Source organism: Paramisgurnus dabryanus, chromosome 15 (genome assembly GCF_030506205.2).
Source record: "Paramisgurnus dabryanus chromosome 15, PD_genome_1.1, whole genome shotgun sequence".
NCBI lineage: Eukaryota > Metazoa > Chordata > Actinopteri > Cypriniformes > Cobitidae > Paramisgurnus > Paramisgurnus dabryanus.
The window spans coordinates 36,233,109-36,254,977 of record NC_133351.1 but is presented as its reverse complement, the minus strand read 5'-3'; the positions used below and the strand labels follow the sequence as shown (position 1 = coordinate 36,254,977).

The following is a 21,869-nucleotide window of genomic DNA, read 5'->3' as shown; positions in this document are numbered from 1 at the left end:
GCCACATAAAGTGAAATCCTCTTTGACTCTTTACAGCAAAATACCAGCAACATGAGAAGTGTTGGCACGCAAAAGACAGTGAAGGTACGCTAAAATATAAAAGTGTCAGTACTGCGAGCACTGGTTTAGCTACTTACATGTTCTTTGCTCTTTCACCATCGCGCAGGCGCGCACTCGCTCTGTAGTTTGTAGCTTGCGCTCCGGCTTCTGTAAACAATAACTCCACCTTCTTTGATTTGATTGGCCATCGCATCATTTTGACTTTGACGAGCGCTTTCATATGCTGATTGAGGCAGGCCAGATAGAGTTTTACAGTATTTACAGTTAGGTATATTACGCAATTATTTCATGACTTTTATTACACCCAAAGGGAATTTCAATGGTGGGCACGAGCCTGCGTGAGAAAATGGATGTGTGGCGTGAGAGCGTGAGAATGGGGTTAATTGCGTGAGTCTCACGCCAGGTGAATGCGTGAGAGTTGGCAGCCCTGTTTCTATGATGACTGACAGAGACTATTGATGACTATATGATGACAGTTTTCTGGCATAGTGAGATGTTGACATTATAGCATCAAGGTCAATCCTGCCCTTTCTAGCTTAAAATTTCTACCCATTCCTTAGTAAAAGTTGGGCTCAGCACAGCAGCTTTGTGAATGAGTTTTAAAAGGAAACTCCAAGAATTTTAACAGCTTTTTAGGAGAACTTAGTGATAATATAAAACGTGAACGTTCCCAGTTGTTTGAGCAGTTAATAGGTTTGTTAAAAAATACAATCAAGGATGTACAGATCAGAATATTTTGGCTATATCAATGTTTAACACTTTTTTTTCTTCATTTAAAAAAAAAAGTTCATGCTAAGCAGAAATTTTCTCCTGATCTGTTAAATCTTTATATATCATAATATATAAAAAGTTTTCAAACAAAGAATGAATAAGCAAAAATAAATTAAATACAAATATGCATTCAATTTCTGCGTATATTTTGCGCAACACAATGGCTTTTCCACTAAACCGCGTATCTGTTGCGTAGTGTTGTTGCACTAAAACACACTTGGTGTAGTTTGAACCCGGCGCGCAGTAGCCAATCAGATTGCAGGTTTTTGTCTCAGGCAGGGCCGCTGCATGTTCACTCATCATGGTGAGTCCAACAAATCACTCAGGTTATTCGCATGTTAACGTTACTTGCACAGTCTAACGTCTACAGAGTAAACATATCATCTACGGTCGATGTTGTTGTTTGGGTTAAAGGCACCTAAAGCGAAGCAGTGAATGTATTATGGATTAAATGATACCTGATTAGCACATGAGCTAATGTGATGCTAATGCTAATGCTAAGGCTAATGTGCGTTTGAATGGGAGTCTATTTTACTTTGTAGCTTCTGTTTAGTGTAGGGGAGGTCTGAATGTGTCTCTGTATACACTTCTGTATTTAATTAACCGATTTTAGTTTGTCTTGGTATAAAAGGTAATCAAGTCAAAGGATTGAGTTTTATGGTCCACCGAATAAGTTATCAGTGGGAACACAGTACTACATAAAATATTGTCAAATATTATGTAAAACGTGTGCGTTAGTTGTTTCGTTCCTCAACTGAACGATCATATATTATTCGAGATTCTAGAGATTGACAGATCAGTTTCGTTCATTCAACTCTTGGCTGTTTAAATAGCTTCATTAATGCCAGTAAAAAATAAAAACTTCAGACTTGCTTATTAATGATTCTTGAGAACAGGGATAAAACGTGCAAAACAACTGAGAAGTTTTTTAAAAACAAGTTTTTCACCTCATTGCTTATTGTTGCAAAATATTGGCAAATGATATATTTCAAACAAATGTTTAAAAGATTTATAATAAATGTTTTAAAAAGTTATCAAAAATCTCTTGCACTACAGAATGGTCTTAAACAAAACTCTAAGTTATTCAGTTATAATGAGTTTGACAAAATGTTGTTGATATCTTATATGTCTTAATAACATATTTTGCATACCCCACGTCAAATGTTGGTAGCTTTTAATAACCCCTACCTAAAAAAAAGGAAAATGACTAGAACCCTTGTGACACAGAAACAAGCATAATCTCTTAAAAAAAATCTATCATAAGTGTCTGTGTAAATACTTAAATATGTTAATGCATCTGTAGGCTGACTTTAATATTGCCGGATTTTATCATTGTTTTATGTGTCTGGCAGTATTATACATGCATTCACATGTAATAAAGTTAGCTTCACTGTCAGCTACTACTTGAATATTTAAAACAGATTCATAAAAGATCATCACACTTTTGATCAGTCATGTGCAGCATCTCTCTATCAGACCTTTAGTTACTGTAATGGACTCTCTTGTTCATGACAGTCCTCGACTGATGCTAATAGTGGCCCCAGTCAAGCACCACCTTTTCCTGGTGTTCCACCTTCAGCAATACCACCACCCTTTGTAAGTTGGTGTTTTGGGAAGCCATTCCTGTAAAGCCATCTCTCTCTTTGTGGATTTTTGTTTTTTTCTACATTACTCATGTCTGGAATATGTTTGTGTTTTCCAAAGATGGGACCACCAGGAATCCCACCGCACTTCCCTCCAATGGGAATGCCGCCCATGGGCCAGAGGCCACCCAGCATGACCCCTATGCCTCCAGGAATAATGCCCCCTATGATGCCCCCAATGGGAGCACCACCACTGGGACAGGTAAGATTTAGAGCTAATAGGAAACACAGATTATTGAAACAGATTTCTTATAGACAGAATAAAGAGTTTTTGAAACAGATTCCATATTTTATTTAGCAATGTCAGTTTTAATGAAGTAATGAATCACTTCTTTAATTTTCTGCTTGCCTCTATATTTCTATAATCGTCCCTCAGTTTTTTTTATCTATGGTTAAAAGATGAATTTTACCAAGAATCTCCCACAAAAGTTAAATACAGCATAGAAAATAGTTATACATTACATTAAACTGTATTGGGGCTGAAATTAGATTTCTTTATTCACCTTGTATTTACTAAGTGGATAAAAGTAGTTAGCCGTGTACCGGATTGCAGTTGATGTGTGAGGATCACGACCCACGGTTCGGCTCGCTTGCGATTTCTGGATTAATACACAAATTTAAATGGGGAAAGTTAATTAATATATTTAAAGCACACCAATTTTCTGATTCACAAATTAACATTTCCTATGGTATGTAAGTGTGTACACTGTGTGGACACCATAGGTGTATGTGTGAGTGAATGGGTGAATATGAGGCAATATGTAAAGCTCTTCGGATGGCCGTGGTTTATGAAAGCGCTATATAAATGCAGTCCATTTACCATTTATTAGGCAAGTTGTACTTTTGAGAATTACTTTTGTTAGTGTAAAACTACGGTGCTCTTGATCAATTCAAAATGTTAACAAACCCTCAAACCTGAACATTTAAGTTCTAAAACTGAAGTTTTGGCTCTTTTGAGAGAACATTTATATATACACAGTTATTAGGCAACTATTAGTGTGCAGAATAATTATGCAACTAAATGAAAAACAAAGATTTTCCCATCTCACTTGTTTATTTTCACCTGTTAAAGTGAGAATAATAAACAAACTCTACATTTACAAATAAACATTTCTGAAATTTATTCCATTCACGGAATGCCGCAGAAATTTGAGTGTGTGTTTGTGTGCGTGCGTGCGAAAGAGAGAGAGCATGTGTGCGTGAGAGGCAGAGAGAAAGAGTGTGTGTGTGTGTGTGTTAGGGCTGTGTATCGCCAACAATTCCCGATACGATATGTATCCCGATACAAGGGTCCCGATACGATGCACATCACGATACAAGACTATTTTGAATTACATTTTGTTATTGTTATTATTATTTGTTTATTGTACATTGAATATGCAGTGTTGTAACAGTTGTGTTTTTGCCATTCATTTATTAGCTATTAGAAATATTTAAAATCCCAGATTTAGTACTTAACTTATGTTTTTTTTAAAAGCAGTTTTACATAGATGTGCCTTACTCTTGTCTCTCATTATTCTAAATCTATGAATATATCTATAAACATGCAGTCAGACTTCATACTATTTAATAGAAATCAGATTATTAATGTGACAGTTATAGTTTGAAGTAGCTCTGTATCTCTTCTCTAGAGTTGTATGTCGTGTTTCATCTCAAATGCGTTAGTACTGTTTTATAAGAGCATGGCTAATAAAGCCCTTTGCAGTAGTAGCTAAGATATCTGTGCTTTCATACTGAACTCATTGACTTTAATGCGCGCACGCGAGAGAGAGCGCGAGTACGCGTCTCACTATGCAGACACGTGCGCCAGCGAGACAGACACGCAAAGTGAAAGTATACCCCGCCACCTTTCAATTCAATTCAGTTTTATTTATATAGCGCTTTTCACAAAAGTCAATTGTTTCAAAGCAGCTTTACATAAATAGAAGCAGTGAAAAGCACAGAAAAACGACAGATAGCACAACAGAATACATGATAGCATGAGCAGTTAAATTTGCTGCGGCTATGACTCAATATTATAAGTGCACGTATTACTAAAGCAACGTATAGAAGAGGAAGCTAGGTAAAGCCCAAAAAGGCTGCCTCCCCGGGGTGAAAAACCCCCTAGGAGAAAAAAAAACCCCGGGGCTTTTATCCGAGGAAAAATAAGTCCTAGGAGGGAAAAACCCTTGGGAGAACGGATAAGGAGATTTAGCGGAGATTAAGCGGTTCTGCCGGTGATCGTTGGTCAGGCATCAGCTGGGCATAACGTTGAAGGACGGCCAGTAGATCAGAGGTGTGCCGACTTTCACATCTACCGGGACTGGGTCTGTTTGTCTCGTTGTCCTCGGGTCGAGGACGAGACAGGGAGAGAAAAACAAAATCGTATTAGCGTAGCGGCCGTTCATATGTATTGAAGTGTCACACAGTGATGTGGTTTAACTCAGCTTAGTTCCAGACAGACTAACTATTACGGCATAATTATATTATCCACAGTTGAGGATTTAGCAAATTGGGGGCCCAATGCGAGGGTATATATGGTAAATAAGGGTCACCTTCCGATCTTTAAGAGAAAATGAAACCTGACGACCCGTTTGACTAAGGCCTAAAGCCCCACTGTCATCGTTAATGCAGGTTCAGTGGCAAACGGGTCTATATTGTATACCATTTACAGGACCAGGAGAAAACGCCAAAACATCGCAACCCGACCATACATGCTAACCCGATTGACTAAGGCCGGAAGCCCCACTGTCGTCGTTAATGCAGGTTCAGTGGCAAACGGGTCTGTATGGCATACTATTCACAAGACACACGAAAGCGCGAAAAACGCAACCCGACCATACATACCAACCCGTTTGACTAAGGCTGGAGGCCCCACTGTCGTCGTTAATGCAGGTTCAGTGGCAAACGGGTCTGTATGGCATACTATTCATAAGACTTACGATAGCGCCAAAATCGCAACCCGACCATACGTGCCAACCCGTTTGACTAAGGCTGGAGGCCCCACTGTCGTCGTTAATGCAGGTTCAGTGGCAAACGGGTATGTATGGCATACTATTCAAAAGACACATGAAAGCGCGAAAAACGCAACCCGACCATACATACCAACCCGTTTGACTAAGGCTGGAGGCCCCACTGTCGTCGTTAATGCAGGTTCAGTGGCAAACGGGTCTGTATGGCATACTATTCACAAGACACACGAAAGCACCAAAATCGCAACCCGACCATACGTGCCAACCCGTTTGACTAAGGCTGGAGGCCCCACTGTCGTCGTTAATGCAGGTTCAGTGGCAAACGGGTCTGTATGGCATACTATTCAGAAGACACACGAAAGCGCGAAAAACGCAACCCAACCATACGTGCCAACCCGTTTGACTAAGGCTGGAGGCCCCACTGTTGTCGTTAATGCAGGTTCAGTGGCAAACGGTGGCAAACTATTTAATGCAATTCATTCTAAGTGTTCATGCAGAAAAGGTTTTTATTTATTTATATGGTTGGTCTGTGTTATGACCGTGAGTGCTTTGTTCCGTGAAAATAACTATTGCGAGTTAAGAACCTTTACTAGACAAATTATGCGAATGCTTTGTTGAAGAGAAAAGTTTTAAGTCTAGATTTAAAATGATCGACTGTGTCTGATTCTCGGACATCGGTTGGTAAATCATTCCAGAGCTTAGGGGCTAAGTAGGAAAAGGATCTTCCACTTTTAGACACTTTTGATAGTCTAGGGATAATCAATAGGCCAGAATTTTGCGACCTTTAACTCTACGTTCTCCGCGGGACACATGCGTCCTTTCCATATGGATCATGGATCAACAGCAATTCGTCACGTTACTTTCAAAAGTACATCCGAATCGATATGGAAGGTGCTGTATCGATGCGCGCATCGTCAGGCGTCCATGACGATGTATCGTTGTATCGATATTTTGAACACAGCACTAGTGTGTGTGTATGAGAGTGTATGTGTGCATGCTTTAGGTCACAACCCTTTATAACTTTTTTCTGCATTTATGACTGATTTTATTTTCCATACAAATGCTCTCTGTGGCAGTCATACCTGTGTATGTGTATGTGTGTGTGTGTGTGTGTGTGTTTGTGTGTGTATATGTGTTTGTGTAAGCATGTGTTTTCTGCATTGCATTTGTGCATAAGTACCAGGCCTTCATTTTTGTGTCAAAATGTTCAGATTTATGCTGGATTTATTGATATTTATTTTTTGACAAATGTCAAGGGACAGATTAATAAAAAAAGTACATACCTTTAGAACAACCGAATCAAGCACAGTTTTTGTGTGTATGTAAAGAGAGATTATTTAGGAAGTCACACAATTTTATATCTCTAAGATAAAGGGAAATTGTTTTTAATTAATGAAATGTCTCTTGAGGTCATATAGACCCCAATGACTACTTGAGTTTAACGCAAGTGGGAGTAATGACAGGTTGAAATTCCCGCGAACTAATATTATGTCAGAGTCGGCTGCTTGTGTTGTTAATAAACATGTTGCACAGTGTTTTGTTCATGTATATGTAAGAGCTTTCTTTGATATTTCAGCGCAATTGATTAAATAAGATCGCGCAACTTCCACATGCAATAAGAAAAAGTTGATTGTAAGTTAAATGGTTTACATTAAGGCAAATATATGTTAAGAGTATGGTAAAGTTAAAAAAATTTATGTATATTAAGAAGAAAATTATCTATATTTGTAATGAATTTATTAATGAATAAAAAAATATTTGGACTTAGTTTTAGTGTTTATTTTTAAACCACCCAGTGACTGGTGCCACCAAATTGAGGCCATGTGGCACCAGTACCACCTCTTTCAAATGTTAGTCTGGAGCCCTGTAATCGCACATTAATTGCCTGTGATTATGAATGCGATATTTCTCTGCAGTGAAATAGGTCTCTTGTGTAGTAAATGTCGCTTTATCTGAAAGCAGCTGATGGCGATTTACTACTACTATTTACTACTAATCAAGGAACCGGCTTTACTGCGTGTGAAAATCGCATGCGATTTATCGTGCAGCCCTACTGCACCAATAGTTGCCTAATAACGGTTTACCTATAAATATTCTCTTAAGAATGCCAAAACTTCACTTTTACTACTTCAGTGTTTCCCACAGGATTTTGAGAGACTTGTGGCAGTGATGACGTCACACGCTAAGTGACGTCTTCACATGTTTGATCAAGTTTTGGCACCTGAAATATGTTTCACTTCTACTCTTTGATCTGTCATGTTATATTGCATTTTAAAGCAACACCAAAGAGTTTTTTTTTTTTACCTTAAAATAACGTTTCCAAAAAAGTTTCAGTGGTTCATCCACTCAAAACAGGGTGAATGGCACTTTCACATTCGCTTTGCAGCCCTCTATCGGCCAAAACCGCGCTAAAGAAGTTTCCAACCGTCAGGTAGTGGTCCTGTAGTTCGAGTCGAAACTACAAAAACTTGCTCTACGGCAGACCTACAATCCAATCAGAGCTAGCTATGCTGCAGTATTTACGACAGTGCTAATGAACAATTACGCTTCTAACCTGTAGGGGGAGTAAAGAGCAATAAGTCTTTAGTGTTGCTTTAACACAACTGATTGCTACTTTTACATATTATCAGTTCTGTTGCAGACATAAAATGAGTAGATTATAGCCCTATTCGGATGGGATTGGTTTTACGGTTGTAGATGGCGTAATGTAATTTTACCACAGGACGTCTGTAATATTGATGGTCAATTCGGACGGGATTAGAAATCTCAGTAAAACATTCAGAAGTGGGAGTGGTAACTCGATTGCGCAACAGGTCACCTCTCTCGTCGTCATGTGCACGTTACCTTGCTTTCTAATATCAACATAACGCAGATGTGAAAAACTCGAAACACTGTGTTTAATTTCATTTTGGAGAGAACGTCAGTTTCAGGAACAGTTCCGTACCTCTGAGAAGTGAATTTGACTTTTTAAAGTTTGTGTCGTGGTATTCAGGAACTGACTTGCCACTGAATTGTTTTTTCGCCTAGAACGCAATCAAGTAAATCAATGTATGGGACACAGTGTACTTAAATGTTCAGGTTTGAGGATTTGTTAACATTTTGAACTGAGCGAGAGCACTGTAGTTGTACAGTAACAAAAGTAATCCTCAAAAATACAACTTGCCTATTGTACACACAGTTTATTAGTACATGTTAACAATATGCAAAAGGTATGATGCGAGTTATCGTCTCCAACGTAAATCTCTTTTCTTGAACTACAACAAACACACAGATTGTCATACATTATCATAATTCTTCCCGCTTGGACTCACAGCCTGTAAGTTAACTCCTGTCAGCAACCGAATCTTTCAAACATGGTAAGGAGCGTCACATTTCCAGCTGATGTCAGAGATATACAGACCAATAACAACGTACAGATTAGCTGGCCAATCAAGGACAGTTTTGTACAAAATCTGTGTGATTCAGGAAGAAAGGGAAATCTGGAACCACAAAAATGTATGATATGTGAAAAATAATGTGCTTTTTGAACCATAAACCACGTGAACACATTGTATTATACCAAATACACAAAATAACGTATTTTAGCAATGAAATGGGTGCTCTTTAATTTATACAATAAGACAGTATTATTATTATTTTATTCGATTTCTGTACCTAATGCTAATATTAGACCTATAGAATAATATTAGAACTATAGTCATATTTGAACATTAGTTTTGTTGTATTACCGCTAGTTCTGATGCCTATGGAGCTGTTGGACTGTAATTGTGAGGATCAGACTGTAATGAGGAACTGTGCAAAGCACAAACTGCCTTCACACCCCTCAGCTCACTGCGTGTATAAATACATTACCTCTCCCCCTCTCCTCCTTTTCTAAGATACCTTCCATGATGCCACCAATGATGCCAGGGATGATGTTGCCCCCCCGTATGCCAGCCGCATCAGTACAACCTACAGGACCGGTAAACTAACCTCTATATCACTCTCTGTTCCCGCTGTGCTTGTTAAATATAGATGCTTTTAGAAGAAGTGTAATGAACACACTGAAAAGTGGGAAAATGTACCAATTTAGACTCGTCTCTATTTTTATAATAACACTTATCCATGTGATGTGAGCTAGACAAGCCCAAAAGGTGGCTTAACACAGAATGCTTTATTAAAACTAAGTAGTGATATGCCAATATATTGCAGCGGTCAATATATCGGTCAATATTTGCTGTTTTATCAGCATCGGCCAATAAATCTTTGTTCCTTTAATCTGTTATTTCTAATGAAGAGACACTCAAATGTAAAATGACCAATCATTATTCACTTATTCATGTGATGTTACATACCTTAATCAAACTTAATCAAACAGAAGCGTGAGGTGTCAGATCCGCAGTACATATGTCTTGTAAATATTTTTAAGTACTTAAATAAGTTGCAGCAGCTCCTTTCTAAGTTAATTATTTTATTTCTAACATAAAATGTTAATTTTATTTAAGTTTTTGAATGTTATCTCACATTAAGTGCACTACATTTCTTCAGTCATGCATCCCTCTTTATGGTACATAGCGTACTGGATTCAATGGACAGAGAAATTGTACACTTATTTTCTTTGTCAATGAATCTTGTAATCTTACTCAGGCCATCAGTACAGGACATCACTGGTTTATTTTGGCTAATAAAGTGGATCAAGTTATGTACCGGCTCACCGGCTGTATAAGCTAATAAAGTAGCATCAGCATATAAAACGTTTGTGCTTGCCTTTCAAAATGAATTGAGGGATAACTCTCCTTCAATCGCGTTTCACGTTTGTTTTGATTGTAGCATCACAGTTTAACAATGGGTCCCTTGACAAAATCAAGTGTTATATGCATCCATATGTCTCTTCTTCATCCCTCCCCTTAGAGCAGACATGAACTTTGCGCCGAGTAGATCATCACCTATGTATCTGTTATATTTTGCGTTACGCAAGCCGTTCAGCGTTTAACACTCAAAGTACCGTGAGACCACACTTTTCTGTATGGTTTAGAATCGCCCTCCATAGAGCCGCATGAAGTCCCACAGTTGTATGTGTGTGTGACTAACCTCTCGACCACACAGAGATTTTATCCCTCACTCACTGACCCTTTTGTCTCGTTTTTATTTGATGGTGAAAATGCCAATAGATTTTCGTCATAGTTGTTATCATCATGGATTAGGTTTTATCTTGTTATCTTCTCATTTTCGTCAGTGAAAACATGTCGTTAACAAAACTATGAGGAAAATTATTCGTCAACAAAATGAACACTAATGCTGTCACGGACACATGGATGAAGTAACTGCAGAGATCAACCTTGGTTATTTTTGAATATCATTTGAGGATTGGGAATAAGATTAATGCACTTTGATAGCAGTCAGAACTTTAGTGTGAATAATTTTTTTTTCTGAATAATTAATGTACCTCTGTCTGTCGTTTTGTATATCTGCATCTGATTATTCACTTGAAAGACTCATTGGCTGACATCATTTAACACACACAGCATCATCGTTAAATATGGATGACACAATCTCGCGCTACTCTTTTATTTATTTTTTTAATATAAGAACAAACAAACAGTTTAATGTGCACTTACTATAGACACGCACCTCCTCAATCAGTGCTCAAAGCGATCTGCTTTCATTTAATTTACTATATTAAGCACTAAGCAGTCTGTTGTTTGTTAAGCATATTAAATATTGATAGCATCAGTAGTAATTAGTTTCGGCTTTGAACTCTAGATGAAATTGTCAGATGCAAAAAGCAGGTGACGCTACAAGAGCTGTCAATCAATCCCCCTCCTGTTTCTGTCAGGAAGCCATTTCTTCCTGTAATTTGGGGACAGGATGCTGCTAATGAAGTTAACTCTGATATCTTTTGATCTATGCGAGAACTAATTTAATCCCAATAAACGACAGATGGTTGAAGTTTGAAGTTGTCCAAGAGATGTAACGCATAAATTATTAATCATGCTTTTTAAAGATCTTGATGTCTTTTCTGTCTGTTTCAGCCTGGTGTGAGCCCAGTGGAACCCGCAGGTAAGAGATTGATAATGATGAGTCAGATTTAGATAATTTTTGTGGATAATTATTTCTCAATATAATCTGTGTTTTGTTCTGTTTCAGCTCCAGCTGCTCCTGGAACTACGGTAAGAGCAAATAACCATAAAATACTGTTATTATCATTATATAATTAATAATTATAAGAATTTAATTGATGCTCTCTTTCATTAAACTATAAACTCTATAAAAATGATTTAATTCTTAATCTTTTGAATAATATTGTTTTCTTTCAGAGCACCACATCAACTGAGTCTTCACCGGACGAACAGCCGAAAAAGGTAAAACTAAAAAGAGTTTATCTGTAATATTACGACAAACTCCTGAGAATGTGCTCCAAAAAATATCTAGACACTTTATAGTAGCACTTTTATGTAAGTGTCATCTGCAAACGCATTGTTAGATTTCACTTCAATGATGCAACTTCAACACTAGTTCACCCCCTAGCAGAGTTAACTATAGGTATGTCACATCACCATGGCAGGGCTCGCAAAATGTTAAAATCCCTTGTAGCCCTTAGCGGCTAAAAGAATGTTATGGTGCGTTTACACAAACCGCGTTTCAGGCGTCAAAATCGCGTTTGCCGCTTGAACAGTTTGTATGCATTTGCGCATGTAGAGCGGAGTAGACGCGTGGAAAAAGCAAGCATTTGACGTGCGTCAGAGGCAAAATCCGCTTCTTGTGGGAGGTGCAAGTGCTATGCGGCTGTCTGTTTGCAAGATGACTTATGTTGATTGTGCATTTATCAAGAGAGTAACTGGTTTGTATTTGGTACCTTACTATAGGGGGCAAATAAACGCATGCGGCACGTGACTCAAAAGTGAAGTGTGTATTACAACTTACCAGGTTGCCCAATGTCCTCACTGACACTCTTCCAAGCAAGGTCTTTTTTATTCCTGTGAGTGACTCCCGGCGGGGCTGCCACCACAGCAGCAAGCAGGCTCCTGATTGGTTATCGCGTCGCGAAATTCCGCCAAAGTTCAAATTATTTAACTCGGGTGTCAGTCGCAAATTCGCGTGAACTGCAAAATGCACAAATAGCACCATTCGCGTGTACCGCGCACAATGCTCATTTCGCGCCTTTCGCGCGAATGAGGCGGAAACGCGTCTTTCACAGCGTGCCAAACACCTCTTCCGCGCCGCCGGACCTTCAGACGCGCGTCAACATTCGCTCTTTTTTTGCTAAGCACAAGAGCAAGCAGGTGCTCGTGAAGAGCGAACCCGGCAGAAGCACTTGCAGAGGGTCGTGCCCATCTCAGACGTGCACATTAAAGGATGGGTTTAGATAAAATATTATTTCCTTCCCAAGATAGCCCGACGGGCAGGGCGGAGATACATTTTGGTAGCCCGACAGGAATTCACAATAGCCCTGGGACGTCGGCTAGCAATTTTGCGAGCCCTGCATGGACATTAACTAATAATACAAATAAAAATGTTACATGTCACGAAACTCAGATATTTCATCTCAGAGCGGGGATACAAGAAATGAATTAAATAATTATCTTTTTGAATGTTATGCATAGTAATAGGTTATTGGCTTTTATTACTCAATCCATACTACTAAACTATCGACTGCAGGATGTGGTTGATGATTGTGATGATCTGATTAGTGAAGTGTTAAAAATGTGTCTTTCAGAAGTCAGTGTGGACTGAGCACAAATCACTGGATGGAAAAACATATTACTACAACACAGAGACCAAACAATCCACCTGGGAGAAACCTGATGAGCTCAAATCACCTGCAGAGGTAGAGAGATATAAACAAAGCCATTTTGCTCACAGACGCTTGTATTATTACACAAATTACTGTTAATTGCCAATTCAGTCAGGAGGTCATATTTTTAAACATACAAACCTGCTCTTTTGTTGCTGTGGTCTAATGGGCTACAATTAATGTCTGCTAAATTGGTTAAAGAACAAACAGCATTTTTAGCCACCAAGATTTGACAAGGTTACTTAGTTTTAAGATTAGATTGTTAGTTTAACTGCTGTTTTGTATGGACATGTCTTTTTGTTTAGGTTCCATTTTTAGATTTTATAATAAATACGCTTTATTTATTGTTTAATGGTACTTGAGTATTGCAGTTAAAGGAACAGTATGTAGGATTGTGGCCAAAACAGGTATTGCAATCACAGAGCTGTACTGTAACTCTGGGTTACCCAACTGTACTCGGAGAAAAGCTGCATGGGGTTTGTTTGTTCAAGTCACAGCTTTCATTGGCGACACGTCATAAGCAGTGCAAGCGGGAGATGTAATGCAACGCATATTAAACTACGGATGCGGAAAAAGCCAAGTGCCCAGGTTTTGAAAAGAGGAAAGATTAGGAGAAACGTGCAAAAGATAAAAGTAGACTACAGTAGTCTATGTATGCAGCTCACTCAACTCAATATAAGTGAATAATAAAGTATATGTATCATTATGTTGCTTGCTATGCAGTTACACATGAAGCATTGATATTAATTTTTACAGAGATCGAACATATTCAAGTCCAAAATAAATGCGTATGCTAAAATAGTTAATAAATGTATTCAGGAATTTAATTTGTTAATTTAGTGCAAGGTTTTAATAGAAAAAGTTTGTATTTATTATTATTATTATTATTATTATTATTAATTTAAGATAAGGTTTAGAAAAGATTTACTTACTCTTAACAATAAATTATAAAATAAATTGAAAGCACTGTTTATATTTGTATGTATTATTATATGTTAAATAATAGAATTTAAATGCAGTACATATACAGAAATATTGTGTTTTTATGTTAAAATAGCTCTATGTCCCTCCAACAAGATGTCAATCTTAGAAATGGCCCAAAGCCAGTTTGAGCCCCCTGCTTTAGGCACTTGGTGCAGTAAACTTCCGAAACCTGAGGCTTGTTTTTGCATAGTTTTTTTGGCATAATAAGTTGTTAATGTGTTGAAAATATGACTGTGCTGTTGCTCATAGAATTAGTTTATAGAAAAAATGGGCTTGGTAAAAGTCCTGGTTGAGCCACAGAAAGTTCAGGCTCAGGATTTTTTTTCACTTTAGGCCCTGTATTCACTGTAATCAATGATTTTTATTTGTTTGAAAGGTGAGAAAAGTATATACAAAAATTGATTTTGTGTATACTAACCTTTTCACTTGTTTCAAGCAAACTTTAAGAGAGATTTGTTTTTTGCAGCAAATGTTGTCCAAGTGCCCTTGGAAGGAGTATAAGTCGGATACAGGAAAGCCCTACTACTACAACTCACAGACCAAAGAGTCCCGCTGGACCAAACCCAAAGAACTGGAGGATCTAGAAGGTCTGTACACAGAATCGGCACATGTAAAATTGATTACATTTTCAGCATTCTGTTGCACAAGTAAACTCTTAAATTAATTTTTTTTTAGCCATGATCAAAGCAGAGGAGAATGGGTAAGTGTCATTTTTTTTACAAGTTTATTACAATGGTAACAGGTCACCTGTAGGTATTTTTTTCTATCAATATAATTATAAAATTCACTTGTTTATGTTTTTTTTTATTAGCTCAAATGAGGTTATGTTAGCTCAATTCGGCACAAAACATAACCTAAAATATAAAAAATATTAAATAAATTCCTAATAAACCAAACTTGCTTTAACTGCATTAACCTTGTAATATGCAGTTTGTGGTATAACATTGTAGACAGGGAATTTCACATTATTTGCATTTTACTAATTGAAAAGTGGTTTAAACTTGGTTTTCCCCATACTGAAAATTTAATTTTACTGTCCAAAATGTATTTTACTAAAATGTTTGACAGCTGTTGTGGATTGTCTGTTGTTGCCTTAGGCCATTTGTTCACCAAAGCATTTTTCAGTTTTTTGTTCGCCATGGATCAGTGTGATGAGGTGATTGTTCACACTGGACACTTGCCATTTTTTTCTGGTCACTGAGAGTTAAAACTGTTGTATTTTGGGTAAAAAGCTGTGCTTGTCATTGTCACTTTGTGCAATGTCTAAACTTATCATACCAACAAAAGCATCTAAGCTAAAAAGCCTTTCAAAGGGACCTAGTGTTTTCAACCGCTGAGAAAAGCTTTGATTGACACGCAGCCTTAAGTGTCCCATAACTGCCAGTAGCAGTAAATATTTGCCAAAAGATCATCCAAGATCTGTTTTTTAGTATGGGTATACAGTCTATTGTGAAAAGGTTGCAGTAGATTCAAGACTTCTGAAGACTTGGTGGAATAAAAGAGGTGACAGGAGGGCCAACAAAGAGTTAAAGCCACAAGAACATGCAGTATTTTTGAAATAACTCTACCAATCAATATCACACATCTCCCCTTCCTAAAATGCTTTATTTCCAGTTGTTTTTATGCCAAAATAATTTACATCAGACATAATGTCTGCCTGTTCTGATATATGAGTTTTACACGCATAACATTTCCAGTACAGCTTTAAAAATGATGCAGTCATAATTATTCTCTATGCATGTATGTTTAAAAGGACGGCTGACATCGTGGCTCCTGGGACCACCACCCCTGCTCTTACAACTCCGATCGAGTCTTCTGTTGTCATGGCTGCAGTTGCTGAGACAGAGACTGCCATGGCGACAGTCACCACAGAGGAGCAGCCGGCTCTCGTGCCTGTGCAGGCTGCTGAGGTTAGCAATGATGTCCCTGTAAACTCCACTGAGGAAACGGCCATTATAGAGACACTACCCAGGTAATGGAACATGTACACCGCTACTGTTCAAAAAAACAATATAACTTACAAACCCTCACATGCCCTCTTCTAAAAGTCCCTTGACTGTCTGACTAAATAAAATGAACAGTGTTTCTCATGCCTCACTGCACATAACTGACATGAATATACACATTGAAGAATGCATTACATGAAAGACAAGAAATCTAAATTGAGCCTCTTCAACTAGCTAAGCTAAGCTAGTTAGCATGCTAACATTAAGCCTGCTAATACTTAATTGATAATTTCTTGCTAAAAAGTTTCCAGTTTTCTGGTATAGTACAAGGTCATGCAAGGTTTCGTTTGATGCATTGCATAGATTTATTTCTGGATTAAAACAGTACAAAAAAAGACAGTAATCCAAAAGGATAACATGCTTAAGTAAAAATACTTATTTCCAACATGGTCCTTGGTGTAACACAATAAACAGAAAAACAACAGTCCAGACTAAAAATGTACAATATGAAAACAGGATAAAACATCATGACAGAACAAACTAAAAACATAAAAACAAAAAAAATGCTATAAAGACTCTCCAATTTTCAATAACTATTCACCTAGTGCCATAAAGGTTTTTTGACCTGTATTTAAAAAAATCCCTTGGGAGTTTTTTTAGCAGTAGGCAAACTATTCCATGCCATGATACTAGTACAAAAGAAATAATTTTTAATTCCTTTTGTAGTTCTAGGAACTGTGCAAGAGCGAATGCTGGCCCTAGTATTATAGCCATGCTGCGTATGGACCATGTGTATGTTAGAGCACAAATATTTGGGGACATGACCATTAACAATGTTAAACATATGGTTTAACTTAAGTTGTTCTTAGATGTACAGGTAGTAGCCTAGCTCTTGTAAACTCCTCCCTACCAATATGATTACGGGAGTGTACTTTTAATAGGTACCAAATAACATTATTTTGCAGCACATGAAATTTACTTTTAAATTTCACAGTCAACTCAGAAAACCATGCAGAGCAAGCAAAATGTACATGGCATTGAATCAAAGTTAATACCAATAATTTCTTTACGGAGAAATCAAAAAGCTTTTTCTTACCATATAAAAACTTTAACTTACAAGCACTTTTGGCAGAAACCTTAGCTGCAATGGCTTCTTCAGCTTTAAGTGATTGATCCAATGTCAAACCCAAATATGTAACACTTAATTTAGATACAATTTCAAACCCATTAGACATCACCTTTAAAATATTGAATTTTGATTGAGTTTCCTTTTTGTACCACACAATATTGATTCATTCTTGCCCAGATGCAAAAAGAGCTTTATGTTTACCAGCCACTGGCTAACAGACTTGAGTTCTGGACAAAGAGGTATTTTTTTTAAGTATTTTTTTAATGTCTTCAACATTACACCCTCGGACAAGTAAAACAGAATCATCAGCATATAAAGGCAGGGTGCACCGTACCGCAGCTGATATGTCATTTATATATACAAAAAATAATAAGGATCCCAGGATCGAGCCTTGGGGCACCCCACATGTTATATTCTGTGTCAAAGAGGGTCCTCTCAACATCACAGACTTGGGTCCTGTTTGTTAAGAAAGAAGTGAACCATATGAGCGCTGAGTTACTAAAACCCATGTACTGTAGGGTTCTTCAAAAATACCAAATTTGAGTAAAAAGTTGAAATAATTGCATTTTTATATAGGAATTTTGTTAGAGATCAGGGGCCAGATTCACAAAACAAACTTAAGAAGAAAATTCTTCTTAACTCCCATTTTTTTCTTAAATTCAAACTTAAGAAAGAAAATTAAGAATTCGTCTTAAAAAACATCTTAAATATAGGATAACCTCACAGTAGTCTTTTAATCTCAAAATGTAAGATGTTTTATAAGTTAATTTGATTGTTTTAAATGTGACATGTTCTATTGTGTAGTTTGAATGGCAATTTAAACTGTTTACTTCACAAAGATTAGTTTAATGAGGAATTTCATACTCTTATAATAATAAAGTTTAATTTCTTACTTCAGTAATATGTCATGTATAACACGTAACTATTAATATTAGCTTACATGTTACTTCCTTTATAATACATTTATTGTGAAATTACTAACAACTCTACTCAAAGACGCTCTGAGCGGGAGACAAAATGGCAATCAGTCTGTCACGTGAAGCGAGGCTCTGAAATCCAGGCACCCTTCACCCTCCGCGTCTGTTTCTATCGTGTGGACGTGTGTGCACGGGAGATAGAGCCGGGCATGTAGAGTGAAGCACGCAGAGCGCTCATCCCGCATTACGGCCTAATTGGGAGATTAGGGAATGATATTTACTCACCGCACCGCCTTCATACACTAGCTGGCATCTGTTACAAGTGGAAAAAGCATCTTCTATTGTCTTAACACATCACTCATTTATGTATCGCGTTATTGAAGGTGGTAAAAAGATTAATGGACGGATATAACCCCATGAGCAGAATAATTTATTTCAAAGCTTGTCATTTTTTTTCTTAAGACAATAATTTTCTTAAGTAAATATTCTTAACTTCTTAAGAAATCTTCAAGGATTGCACTTAGGAACATTATTACAAACTTCTTTAGGTCTTAATTTATCTTAAAAACTTTCTTATTTTTTGTCTTAATAATGTTTTCGGGAATTCGGCACCAGAGTCAGAACGAAGATCAAAACATACACAGAGTTTAAAATGTTGTTGGATTAGTTTTTGCTTCAGTTTTTTATAAATTGTGTTGAATTGGATAATAGTGGAGAATAGTCAAATTTTAGATTACCATAAAAACTAATCAGGAAAGCATCATTGGCAGGGAAATGTTTTCTCTTCATAGATGAGATAACTTGTCAATGATGGGGAAAGAGTTAAAAGAGACATAATAGTAGAGTTGTTTTGTTTAACATGGAATATGTGTACTTAAACTACAATAAAATACAACAAAACATAAAAAAATGCATGAACATGGGTTTTATGGCCAAGTTAATCACATTTAGGCCACCATTGTATTTCTAAACAATGCCTAATTTCTTCATAGATGTTTTTTAAAAAAAGTGGTAATTTATATTTTTACCATGTTAATAACTATCATTTAGTGCACTTGGAACAGAATTTAATTTTTTAAAGATGCAATAATATATTATAATAATATAATATAATTTTTTTTTTTTTTTTTTTTTTGAGTTTACTAGTAAAAACAAAATAGAAAATCTAAATCATGAATCGGTCAAATGTTCGGAAAAAAATCGATTCAATGGTTTTGCCATATTGCCCAGTCCTAAGTAAATGTTCTGTTTCCACAGTAATGACACATCTAAGGAGGAGAGACCTGAGCTGGTGAAGAAAGTTTACAAGTGGAACACAAAAGAGGAGGCAAAACAGGCCTTTAAAGAACTTCTGAAAGAAAAGGTAAATAAATCACTTGCTCTCTTTCGCAGTGATAGATAGGGTGTTGATATTCCAGCAGCCTCTTTCTAAATTTAGTGTTTTAATTTGGCACACAAAGTGCTCCTGTGAGAGCTGTGGGTCTTTAATTGCTGTGTGTGTGATTAGACATGAGTGAGTGAAATAGGCAAGAGTGGAATCACACGCTTCACAGAATGCTGACAGCCCTTCACACAGACACTCTTATAATAGATGTACTTTCTCTCTAGTGATGTCTACACGCATCTATACTGTTTACAATGTTTATATTTCTTCATTCTTTGTCTCGGTTTTCCACTTACCTGATGGTTTGTTTTATTCGGATCCATCTGTGCTACTCAACAATCACAAGGAATCAAATATTCTTTCAAGGACATCCAGGTTAGGTGAATTGGAGATGCCAAATTGTCTTTCCTTAACTTGTGTGTAGATTAAAAGAAAGTTCAGACAAAAATGAAATGTACTTATCCTCAAGCCATCCTCAATGTATATGAATTTCTTTTTTCAAAAGAACACAATCAGAGTTATATTAGAAAATTTTCTGGCTGTTTCAAGCTTTAAAATGGTTGTAGATAGTGCTTCTGATTTCAAGCCCAAAAAAGTTCCTTTACTGAATAATCTGGCTCCAGTGGGTTAATAAAGGCCTTCTGAGGGTAATCGGAAAAATATCAATATTTAAAACTTTACAAGCTAAAATAACTAGCTTCCTGTAAAGACCGATGCTGATTCTCAAGACCGAGCGTTTCCATCACATGACATACTGTAGGATTGACCTCAGAAGGATTTTATTAACCACCTGGAGCTGTGTGGATTACTTCTGCAGTGTTTTTCATACATTGATTTATTTGTGGCGGCCCACCACAGAATCAACACTTGCCGCCACAAATAGATTTTTCATGATCCCTACTTAAATTTTATTTTAAAGGTGACATAGAATGATTGAACGGGGTATTTATCCTTGTTCTGTGATGTGACATGTAGACAAAAATTTTTTGTTTGTGTCTGTAATGCCTTAGAAGCTTCCTAAAAAACCTCTCTCAGATAGCTCTTTTAGGGTGGGGGATTTTAAACAAGTGGTTTTGCACCTATTTGGCTGCCCCTACTGGCTTAACTTGCAATATCATTACTGATTGGCTGACTTTGCTGCCACTCAAAAAATGTAGCCAATTATTTTAAAGTGGATGGACAGTTAGATGCCTGTGATGTCATAAGCGTCAGTTTTTCAGATTGGGCCGTTTTCTGGCTGACATTTCTAAAAGAGGAATTTCTATGAGACTGAGATGTTTAGCATGTCTAGCACTTTTTGTATGTTCGACTACCATTATTCAACAAAGACAAGGTAAAAATGGTTTTTCATTCTCTGTCCCCTTTAATATTTAAAACGGCTTAATTTATTGTTGCATGCGCTCAGCACGCCTCCCTCTTACTCTCATGTTACGTGCAGCGCCGCCCTCAATAGCGTCTCACCCTTACACGAGAAAAGGTGGCAGGATTTTTAATGTGCATTCCTCCGTGTACTTGTGTTTCGCATTAAAGTCAACAGTCACAGATGTTGCTGACAGCAAAGAAGGTTGATCGAGTTTAGCATGACTTAACAAAAGGTTAGCAGTAGTGCTTCACACACACACACACACACACACACACACGCACACACACCTGTTATCTTGGTGTGAGTCTGTGTGCAAACTCTCTTTCTCCCTATGGTGCGGTATGCCTGCGTGTGTTCTGTAGTCGTAACTCGCAACAGTGTATTCTCTCCTATTTCTGAATTTGCACTGAATTGTCTGTGCTATACCCAATATACATTGCATGTAAAAAGTGCTATGCGCTACATGTGATAAACATAGCATGTACAATTAAAAACAGTGCTTAAAAAAAACAACGCATTGAAGAGAAGAGCAACCACAGTAAATGCTGCGTGAGACAATCAAGTAATGTAGACAAAATCACCTTATCTATCCGCTCTTCAATGTAATGTATGGTGATTTTGTCAGACGATGTCACGTTTATAAATCAGAATTTTAGCAACAGTTAAAGAAACAGCTGGTTGGATTAAACATAAGATGTTACTGGGTTGTGTTTAGTTACAAAAGCCTGGTTGTTTTATGTCTGCCAACAGAACAGATAATATGAAAAAAATGCATTCAGTTGTTAAAATGCAATATGTGACAGATCAAAGAGTAGAAGCGAAACAGATCTTGGGTACCAACAGACAACACTATCAAAGATCAAACGCAAGCATGATGCAATGACATCACATATATGCTAATTACTATTAGACTATTCATCTCTCAAAATTCTGTGGGAAACACTGCT

General features: G+C 37.2%; 1 protein-coding gene across 3 annotated transcripts in view; it reads left to right on the top strand.

Annotated features, from left to right (window-relative positions):
• The first annotated feature begins 1,056 nt into the window (after positions 1 to 1,056).
• The window catches only part of prpf40a (PRP40 pre-mRNA processing factor 40 homolog A), a 30,190-nt gene continuing 9,377 nt past the window's right edge, over positions 1,057 to 21,869 (top strand). For 2 of the 3 annotated variants that reach the window (XM_073811990.1, XM_065273113.2), the window contains exons 1-12: positions 1,096 to 1,135; positions 2,347 to 2,427; positions 2,536 to 2,676; positions 9,304 to 9,387; positions 11,437 to 11,464; positions 11,552 to 11,574; positions 11,722 to 11,766; positions 13,122 to 13,232; positions 14,650 to 14,770; positions 14,859 to 14,883; positions 15,937 to 16,155; positions 19,433 to 19,538. In XM_073811990.1, the coding sequence (XP_073668091.1) occupies positions 1,133 to 1,135; positions 2,347 to 2,427; positions 2,536 to 2,676; positions 9,304 to 9,387; positions 11,437 to 11,464; positions 11,552 to 11,574; positions 11,722 to 11,766; positions 13,122 to 13,232; positions 14,650 to 14,770; positions 14,859 to 14,883; positions 15,937 to 16,155; positions 19,433 to 19,538 (987 nt within the window). In that variant the 5' untranslated portion in view covers positions 1,096 to 1,132. Of the gene's footprint in view, positions 1,136 to 2,346; positions 2,428 to 2,535; positions 2,677 to 9,303; positions 9,388 to 11,436; positions 11,465 to 11,551; positions 11,575 to 11,721; positions 11,767 to 13,121; positions 13,233 to 14,649; positions 14,771 to 14,858; positions 14,884 to 15,936; positions 16,156 to 19,432; positions 19,539 to 21,869 lie in introns of all 3 variants that reach the window. The other variant, XM_073811991.1, reaches the window with a different exon arrangement.